The 10,472-nt window shown below is 40.8% G+C and overlaps 1 protein-coding gene across 1 annotated transcript; it reads left to right on the top strand.

Moving 5' to 3' along the window:
- Positions 1-3,507: 3,507 nt before the first annotated feature.
- LOC102294748 (centriolar coiled-coil protein of 110 kDa) lies at positions 3,508-10,472 on the top strand (the record flags this gene model as incomplete). The annotated part of the gene is given in 5 exon segments (XM_042222191.1): positions 3,508-4,001; positions 4,718-4,928; positions 5,541-5,669; positions 9,047-10,208; positions 10,371-10,472. Coding segments are annotated over 4 exon segments (1,558 nt in total), but the record flags the coding sequence as incomplete, so codon positions are not given.

Genomic DNA, 10,472 nt, shown 5'->3' with positions numbered 1-10,472 from the left:
GACAAATTCGCTTATCTTATCTTCATTTCCAATCCTGTCTCTGGGTGCAAAGACTTATAATTAGCATTTTCTATCAGTGTTGAAACAAATTTTTTAATAGAGTTTAATTTACTCTTTTTGTTGTAAAAAAAAAAACCATGAATGATGATGAAAACATGAATAGCAAATGATCAATGAACAAATGCACCCAACCCACACCTGTTATTAAAAGTACTGTACCTCTTAATTCATCTTTTGACATTTAATATTGCATGCATTTATCAAGCATATGCTAAACTGTGTTCTTCACAGACCCCTATCCAGAGCAGAGTGAAGACTCCGGGCAATATTTTTAGAAAAGGAAAACCTGAAAAACAAGACACCTGTCACTTGTGGAATGGTGGTGATGTGATCCCATTGTCTCTAAGATCACGTGACAACATTTTATGAAAGGGAAGACAGCTGGGTGCAGTTGACTTCTTCTTGTCTGTTTCGTAGTGTGCAGATAGCTGCTACAGTGTTCACAGTTTACATGTTTGGTGTACAGTCACCATGAAAATTGCTATTTTTGTGCTGTTTGTGTGCCTTCTTCTTCCTGTGCAGCCTGAAGAGATAGATCACTGTAAGTAAACACTACAGTCACCTTGGTTTCCTCAGTCATCAGATAATATGTAGTTCGGTTTCGTTTCTGCTGAAGAGTGCCTCTGTTAACTGTTCTATTATTAACAGACACCTACTGTGAGACTTGTTTAACAGTGGCACAAGGTATGTTGGACAATAAATCATTATGGCTAAGAGCTTTTTTATTAATGGTTTCTGATAACCCAGTAGCACAATCTAACAAATGGGATAGCCAGGAATACAAATAGAAAACAAAAGACAAAAGGAAAGGGGAAAGCAAGTCACAGTCTATAAATACCTTACAGAGCTTGAGAAATCCATCAAGGAAGCCCCAGTTAAGAGCAGAAACGCAGTTGTTAAACGCCTCATCAGTGGGGCGTTGTGTGAGAAACCTCTGCCTCACAGTCACCATGTCTCTAAGGACAAACTGACATCAGCCTGCAGACACTTGTTAGGTAAGATAACATCAGATATGTCAAGTAATTTATCTTGTATTCAAGAACTTATTCTGGATTTGCCATTCAGAGTCTCACCGTGGCCAGTTCTATGAAGCTCTGGTGAACAAAGAGCCGAAGAATCTGGATATAGCTCTGTGTTATGAGCACTCCAACTCATGTGTGGGGGTTAAACGCCAGACTTTTGAGGTAAGCTGTCAGTGAGCGAGTAGCCAGTTGTGAAACGTGAACTTCATGTTTTTCAAGTACACAAATTTGCTCTTAACATTTTGCTTTTGTGGCAGGATTCTAAAGGCGCTTTTACTGAAAGTGACATTGATGCTTTACTTCGGGACAACAAGGAAAATGTTTGCATTGCTCAGCCGATACATTCAGGTTCCCCTGTGCACACAGGAGATGAACTCTGAGAATTTCAGCATCATTTACTGTTTACTACTGTAAATTCTGGACATCAGTAAAATAAATAAATCACTAAAAACACATAAACCAATAATTTTGTCTTTAAATTATACCTTATGCTGTGTTGAGTTGTCACTTTTCTAAAGAATTTATTCAGCCTCAGATAAGGAGTGTATATTCATTAATGAACAAATTATATAAAATTGATAAAGGGGAAGTTTATATTTCAAGCCTTGGGAAGCCCTCACTTTTCCCTGACAGAAGCAGGAACTTCCAAAGTGCATCTGAAGTGATTTAGCCTGTTTTCCTATGTCTTTATTAAGATAATACGAGGTCTGTTGCCTGCTGGAAAATGAATCTATATATTCTTTGCCATTTGCAGTCACCTGTTTACAATAGGAATTCTAAAACATTTTTAAGGTGCTCCCACTTGACTTCATTCTTTTCTTCTTTATTATTCTTCGGGATGTTACTAACCATTAAAACAACAACAATTTCTAATGCACTTCTTTCAGAAAATTCATAGAAAAATGCAAAACTCCAAAAAATAAAAAATAAAAGTGGGACACAAAGGAAGACATAAGGATGTATTATTGCACTATAAGCAATTTCATCACAAGTGTGCAGATTCAATATCTTCTTCAGAAAAGTAGTTTGCCTTTTGGACACCAAAAATCCAGGCCAGGCAAATACAACCACAACAATAAAGACTCCACAGTTACAGAAATTCAAGGTATTAACAATAAGTAATAGTAAAAACAAACCACAGCTGTGTGCAAATCACACCCATGTAATATCAGCTGTGTTACCTTGGGATGGTTGTAACTAAGGTGGCTCAGGTAAACTACTAACCGGAAGGTTGGTGGTTCGATCCCAGTCTGCTCCATGCCAAATATCCTTGGGCAAATACTAACATCATGGTGCTCTCTGATGCATCTATTGGAGGTGTGAATGTCTGATATGAAGCACTTAGGAACAGCATAGAAAAAAGTGCTTGTGTGAATGTACAAGTTGTATAAAGTGCTTTGAGTGCTCAGATAGAGTAAAAAAGCGCTATAAGAACCAGTCCATTTACAAGGTATAAAAGTCCTCTGGGCACACGATACATACAAAAGTGGTACCCTGTACTTCTGTCATGATGTTAGCAAGGTGTCTTCACGATGAAGAAGGTGTGACACATTGCTAAGGATACATCACCCCTTATTCACCACTCAGGACTCCCAAAGGTGAATCGTACTGTGTTGTAGCTGACCTCAAATCTTTCTGTCCATGTTTGTAATCCTACTCAGTTTGTTCTTGTTAACTACAGACAGTGAAAAATACCATGCAATAAAACAAGAAGTTAGAATGCTCTCTGCAAAAAAACTAACAAAAAAGAAAAAGAAAAAAAGAACCAGCGTATGTCTGTCTCAAACTCCTCTTGAAGTATAATCATTGTAATCTAGCTTTTGAATCCTGCCAGTTTTTCTTCAGTCACTGTCCCTAAGTACTTGTATTCTTTTACATCCTCAGTACAGTCACCGCTAACTGCCATCTGTTGATGATGAAGGACTCAACTCATCTGATGATTTTGCTGTTTACCTTTAGCTATGACAACCTATGCACTGACCTTTGCAGTCTTACAGTTTTTAATGCATGTGTAACATCGATAAACATGTTTCATTTTATGTGGTTTGGAGGACAGTGTATTCTGTGTAATACACACAACAGAGCATCTTCTTTGCTCCCACTCCTTTTATATGCGCATAATTGGTTGTAAAATGTGAGAAATTTGTTGCACACATTACTAGAAGGCGCACCTGTTTTGTCACTTCATATTTAGTGGTTGTCTTGCAGAAGAGGACGATTAAAATAGGACTTAAATTACATAAATTCATTAATTCATAAAGTTTCAGACTACAAAACGCTGCACAATGTACAGTAAGGAGAGTGGTACATAAATTACATTATTTTCCCCCAAGATCATCCAGTTTTTTTTAATACTTGGCACATTAAATAATTCATCTAATCACTCATAACAATAAATAAATAAATTATATACATTATAAAATTTTAAACTGAGATTTGTTTAACACAGTAGAGAATAGCTGCAAGCAGATCATATTAATGATATTTATGTAGACTCATTTGCCAAGAACTCGTTATCCTCTTGAGCACTATTAACTCGAGGCTATGAGCAGATAACAACATAGTAAAACAAAGAGCGTGTGATAAAGTAGCCCTGCTAGGATATAGCCTAATTCTATTGCATTCACTGAGAAATGAAGGGGAAAAGAGGGCAGGTGGCATTGAGCTTATTGGAACGAGAGCCTTTGACTTGCTCGGGGAATCAGATTGGAACGTGGCCCGCGTGCTGTTGCTAGGAGGCGCTGTTGGAGCCCGGAAGAGTTGAGCATGGTGATGAAGACGATCGAACCGAGATTGAGGAGAGAGACGTGAGTCTCACCGATAAAGCCTCCAGTTTGTGTTTCCCTGCGACATCTGTCCGTGTCTGACAGTCCCTGCTGGAAGACAGGAGGGCGATATTAGTGTTTCTCCACTGAGTAGGTAAGAATAAGCGCCGGGTATCCGCTGTCATTCTGCAGGGGGTATCTGCACTAAGACGTCTTTTTTAGCTTCCAAAGACAGCAAAATTGGATAATGCTTAAATATTAACATAAAAGCTGCCGAAATTAAGCTTTCTCTGTAATACCAGATACACAAAGAAAACGATCCCCACCTCTGCTCTGCCGGATGGAAGAACAAGCGTGGATTGGCTAGTGTAATTAGGCGTCTGAAGACCAGCAGCAGCATCATTAGGACCTGCTGGTTGAATTCAAACCTGTCCAATAGATTAGATATGCTGCATAGAGCCAGTAACACTCACGCTTATTGCAAAGGCACATTGTTTTAATTGAATCCACACAGGAGCTGTCTGCTTACGCAAACGCCCTACCTGTCTGTGAGTAGTCTGCAGACTACTGTCATTTGCTGACAGACATTTCAGAAATAGAAACAGTATTGATCAGACACACGAGTCCCTTTTGCATTTCCACAAAACATGGAAATGGAAGACAGGCACCAGCAATGTATGACAGAAAGCAAAGGAATGGCAGGAATGTGATGAGTGTGATAAAATCACAGAGGACAGACAGACTGGCTTTTGTTGTAGGTGATTTGTCACATTTACCCACATGGTTTCGGCTCGTCGGTCAAACCCCAGTGTAGTGCAGCCTCACACGGACCCTCCCTTTTAATCTCTCGCTCTCCATTTAATTTAACAGCTCGGCCACGAGGCTACATGGTGTGTGTGTCCTACTCAGAGTGTGGATGTGCGGGTGTCCAGAGATGGAAAGCTATGAGGAGTTCTGTCTGCGGAGTCTGGCATTATTGCAGGAGGAGGGGAAATTCAAGAAGACTACATGCGAGCCATCATGTTCCCTGAAGGCTCGCTCTGTCATCCACTTCTATGGAAGAGCTGCGCTTTCACCTCTGGTAAGGAAGAGATAGACAGGCTTGGAAGCCCATGCTAAATGGATTACACAAGATGTAGATGCATGTGAGAGTTCACAGTTTAAACTGAATGAAACATCTGTTTGTGAGCAAATCTGATGAATGAATATATGAACTGCTTTATGACAACAGAGCTTCTCACAGGAGATTTTTTGGCTTGCCATAAAACTGTAAAATGCATTCCATTTAGGTAAACTTACTCGTGCATCCATTTCATTTACTGCTAAGACAAGCCAAAGCCTCTGCTGTGGGAACAGCCTGTTAGGTCAGCAGCTGGCAAAGGGAAACAGTGCGAACGTGGAACATCAGGGCTGTTTGATGTTTGTTAGAAAAATCTATTCGCTTGTGATTGCTGACTAAATAAGTTTGCAGGAAGAGTCCAGCATCAGTCTCTCTTCCATCCAGAAGAAGATACACAAAATATACTGGAAGAAGGCTGAATTCTTCCAGTATATTTCTCATCTGTAATAACATTTTTAGGTACAAAGTGAAAAACTGTGCCTCTTTTAGCTGAATAAACATGCGTATTTTTGAAAATTAAATGCTGAAAAACAAACAACAAAAGCCGCAACCGAATGTATTTTCATTTTCCAGCTGAATGCAGAGCAGTGGAACGAGATGTGTGGCTACAGACAGAAGGCGGTCCAACTGGAAGTGGACAGACAGAACCAGCAGAGGAACAAGCTTTTGGCCAGGATTCAGGGCATACTGGATCAGGCTCAGGTCAGTTGCACACTATGGTCACAGGTCTGGGTGTCATCTGGTAGGGTGAGAGGCCTATTTAGGATAAGATCAAAACATGCTTTGTGAGTACAAACCCAATTCCACACTTTGTCAAATGTAAATGAAGGTCTACCATTTTAAGCAAAAAAGGAGATTATTTAGATTTTGATGGCAGTAACAAGTCTCAAAAACTGTGAGAGGGCCATGTTTACCACTCTGTAATGTTGTATTATACGCAGCATGCGTAGTCATATTTTCCGGAAACATAAAGTGCCATTCCATCTATACGCAGATGGCTGCCAGCTCTACTTACCTTTTAGTCATTCTGATAGTCTCCCAACTCAACCTCTGCTTGATTGCCTTACTGATGTCAATGCATGGATGGTAAAAAACATTTTAAATTTTAATGATCTGAAGACAGAAGCAATTTTATTTGGCCCAAATCGTTCTTCTCATACTCCAGATGTTGATCTTGCAGCTTTGACTTCCCAACTAAAGAGTTCGATCACAAATCTCGGAGTTAAAATTGATTCTGCACTTACCTTTGATGACCATGTAAACGGGGTGGTAAAATCAGCATTTTATCACCTCAGACGTTTATCAAAGGTTAAGCCCTTTCTTTCCAAGCGTGACTTGGAAAGTGTTATTCATGCCTTTATTACCTCACGTTTAGATTATTGTAATTCTCTTTTAAAGGGGTTGGGCAGGGCACTTTGTCACGCTTGCAATTAGTGCAAAATGCTGCGGCACGATTTTTAACTGGCAGAAGAAAATTTGATCACATCACTCCGATTTTGGCCTCTTTACACTGGCTTCCAATTGAATTCAGGATCCGTTTTAAAGTCCTTTTATTGGCTTTTAAATCTCTAAATGGTCTGGCACCTGTTTATTTGTCTGACTTGTTGAAGCCCCACGTCCCCACTCGTTCCCTTCGGTCAGCTGAGCAGTTGCTGCTTTCGGTCCCAAAGTCACGGCTGAAACTTAGAGGAGACCGAGCGTTCTCTGTTGCCGCGCCGATGCTTTGGAATAACCTTCCTCTCCATATTAGACAGGCTACATCAGTGCCAGTTTTTAAGTCTTTATTAAAAACCTATTTTTATTCCCTGGCTTTTAACTCTGTGGGTAACTGATATTCTTTTTATTTTTTTTATTGCTATGTCTGGTTTTATTACTATGTGCATATTAGTATTGTACAGCACTTTGGTCTACCAGGTGTGTTTTTAAAGTGCTATATAAATAAATAAATGATGATGATTGTCTTGCTAAAATATGCAAGAAATATGCAAGACCTTCCCCCAAAATACATAGATAGGAGTGTGTGTTGCTGTAAGAACTGCATACACCATCAGAGATGCAGGCTTTTGAACTGAGTGCTGATAACAAGCCAGATGGTCTCTTGCCTCTTTAGTCCAGGTGTGGCGTCCATGTTTTCCAAGAAGAATTTCAATATGTCTGACCACAGAATTGTTTTCCACTTTGCCTCAGTCTATTTTAAATGATCATGTCCATATAAAGCTTCTTCTTTGCATACAAGAACTTCAACCTGCTTTTCTGGAAACCTTCCTCTAAACCTTTTAATGTTATTAGTTGTGGTCCCATGTCCCACCTTGTTTTTAGGTGTGGTGCTGCTATCAAATTCAAATTTAGCTAATATTTTTGATTAAATAGTAAATATATTTGATATGTTTTCCATGTTCTGTTGGCAATGACATATATGAAAATCATTGCATTCTGTTGTATTTATCTTTTACCATCATTCCAACTTTCATGGAATTGGGGTTGTATAATGTTATGTAGGCACTCTGAAAAAGTGCTGGACTCTCGTGCTAATATTATTATGCTGACATCGCGTCCTGCTTTTACTGAATGTAAATAGTTTTGGGGCTTTTGACCTATAGTATATATTAAATAGGTTTGTGTGCCAGTCCCATAATGGAGCACATAAAGTGAATTACAGTCTGTCCTACTGTCTCTGGTGACATACTCAGAGTTGAATACAGGTTATTTGGCCTAACATTTTCCCCAGTGTGCCGTGCTATTTTTTACCTGATGACGTGTTTTCATAACAGCTCAAGATTCAAAGCAGTATTGTTCATTTACTCAGTGTCAGATTTGCTCTACTTTCGTAATTCCCAGTCTTTGAACAAATGTGATCTAAAGATTTTGTCTGTTATCGTTCACAATGGAACAACCAAAACTCAAGCATGTAATCACATTTTCATTAAAAAACTAACATCAACAAATAAGCTAATTATGTTACAGACCATTTATCACATGATTTTAGGGCTGCCACAAACGATTATTTTGATAGTCGACTAGTCACCGATTATTTTTGCGATTAGTCGACTAATCAGATCATCATCCATTGGACGTACAGCGTACAGCTTATTGCACCAGCAGCATCTGGTCTTATATAACTATCATTAGCTTACAGCTTGAAGTGTTTGTGCTAACTAAAAATAAAGACAAGATGGTAGTTTATTAATTTTTAATGAAATTTGCAGATTGTTTCGGTGAAGTTTAATAAACTCCTTGCTTTCTAAAATATAACAGGACACCGGAGTATATTCTCCAGCGTCTCACACTTCTGATAATCAGCTGTCTGCTTGACAGTTTTAGCTGTGCAAAAACTATAACTTTAATCTCAGCCAAACCGATTTACTCAGGAACAAATAAAATACTAAAAAAGCCAAACAATAACATTTTTAAGTTATCTAAGTGACTTATATATATGTTTAACCTGAGTAGCGAAAGACGGCGGTGGGTTTGAAAACGATTTGCGGGAGTCCGGTGTTCTCACGGCTAGTGAGCCTAGCCCCCGGCTAGCTAATCGAGCTAGTGGGTAACAGACGTCTCCGAAAACGTCGGAGCGCTTTTGAAAATATGTGGTGTCCTTGATAAACTGAGCAGATATTTGAGGTTTACACAGCTACATTCTCGCCTGAAAATATGTTAAACGTTTATTTTGTGACCCAGAAAGAATAATAAGAGTAATATTAAAACTAACTAGCTGCCGCCATTGTTGGAAACTGGCTGGGCTGCGCTATGAATTCTGGGACACAGCTTCTTCTTCTTCGGGGTTTAACGGCAGCTGGCATCCTTGTACATGCAGTGCTGCCATCTTCTGTTTCAGTCCGTTATTACACTCTTAAATCCTACTACTATTCCTGCGTCCTTTGTGATCTTACAAAGCTTCAAACGAGCGTCGACTATTAAATTAGTCGTCGACGATTTTAATAGTCGACATAATCGTGACTAGTCGACTAATCGTGGCAGCCCTACTTGATTGTAATGCTGTAAAGCTCAGCATGTAATGCTGAGCTTACATGCGTTTTAATGAAATTCTTTGGTGAAATACTGCTTTTTATGTTTCACAGGTGCTTAAAGTACCAGATGAAGAGGTTGACAAGTTGCCAGTTTCTAAATCTGCAACAGTCAACGGCTACACTCTGGTCACTGACTCACCTGGGCTCCCCAAAGATGCTGCATTTGGGGTTCAGACAAATAGTCATCGTGCTGCTCCATGCTCTGAGATTCCTGTGCTTAATGATTATAAGGCAGTGGAGGAAGTGAAGGTGGATGCCCAAGAGAAGAGTGAGGAGGATGAGGAAGAGGATGAGGAAGAGGACATTAGTTTGGACAGCCTTCTTAAGAGATCAAGGGAGTATGTGAAGAAAGAGCAGAGTCAGCAGGGATCAAAAGCTGTCCGCGCAATGACCCAGTCTCCCCCACCTGAGACTGACTCTGTCAGTGAAGAGAAGAGCTGCAGCCCTGTGACGGACACAGGCATTCAGTTTGGATTCAGTCTGCACCACAGCCCTGTCGGCCCGCCTCAAATCCAGCATCAAGTGCTGCGTGACTCTAGTCCTCAAAAGTCCATCTGCCTCTCACCTAGTCTACCAGAACCATTTTCTTGTCTCCCCAATCCAGAGACCAGCATAAGTCCTCGTCCACAGAGACGCAAACCACGCCCAGTTTCCACAGGCAACATCCATTTTTCATTTCCCATTGGCCCAGCAGACCTTATCGCTCGAAGCCCAGGACGGTCAGAGGAAGCCATTGGTGTGGCAGACTGGGGAGATGCTTCAATGTCTCCATCTCACTGGAGCTCAGTGGGAATAGAGGGCGTCAGCCAGAGTGGCATTCGTCGATCCAGCCACTGTGGAACCAGTCCAGTGAAGGAGAACTGTAACCCTGTCAGTGCCTCGGTGCCCAGCTCAATGGGTGATCACCTGGCTGCAGGTTTTCGCCGGCGCTGCCACACTATGGACAGCCAGCTGCATACCTACCATTCTGGAGTGCAGCGCATAGACCGCAGCCAGGAACGCCTCCCTCGCTTCATGGCAGGAGTTACACTGTTTGCTCCCAGTCGGCGAACACCTGCAGCCCCTTTAAACCAGTCGTATGATGTAGAGAATCCTTCACTGCCTCTGCTGAGGCCCTGTGTGACTCTTGCAGACGAATCTCCGGGGCCAAACAATGGCAGGAAAACACCGACTGTCCTCAGACATGCAGCTGAAGCACAGGCCCGCAAGACAGGTGAGTGCCTTTGATGTAAGCTATTTCTTTTTTTTTATGTTTACAACTGTGTAACTCCCACTGAGATTTCTGATTCCCACATTTATATATTTTATGTTAAGTGAGTAAAACTCTGACATGGTAAAAGATGATTTATTTGTATGCATTTGTGCTTATTAACAGATGAGAACCAGTGGCGAGCGCAGGCTCTGGAGGACATGCAAAGACGTCTTGAGAAGGAGCATGCTTTGCAGATGTCTCTGCTCCTCGCTGAGCAGGAGAAAG

The sequence above is a fragment of the Haplochromis burtoni genome, unplaced genomic scaffold (assembly GCF_018398535.1).
Source record: "Haplochromis burtoni strain Fernald_Lab_line unplaced genomic scaffold, NCSU_Asbu1 Contig_81, whole genome shotgun sequence".
Classification (NCBI taxonomy): domain Eukaryota; kingdom Metazoa; phylum Chordata; class Actinopteri; order Cichliformes; family Cichlidae; genus Haplochromis; species Haplochromis burtoni.
Note: the sequence above shows the minus strand (reverse complement) of the source record. Positions and strands in the feature narration are given on the sequence as shown.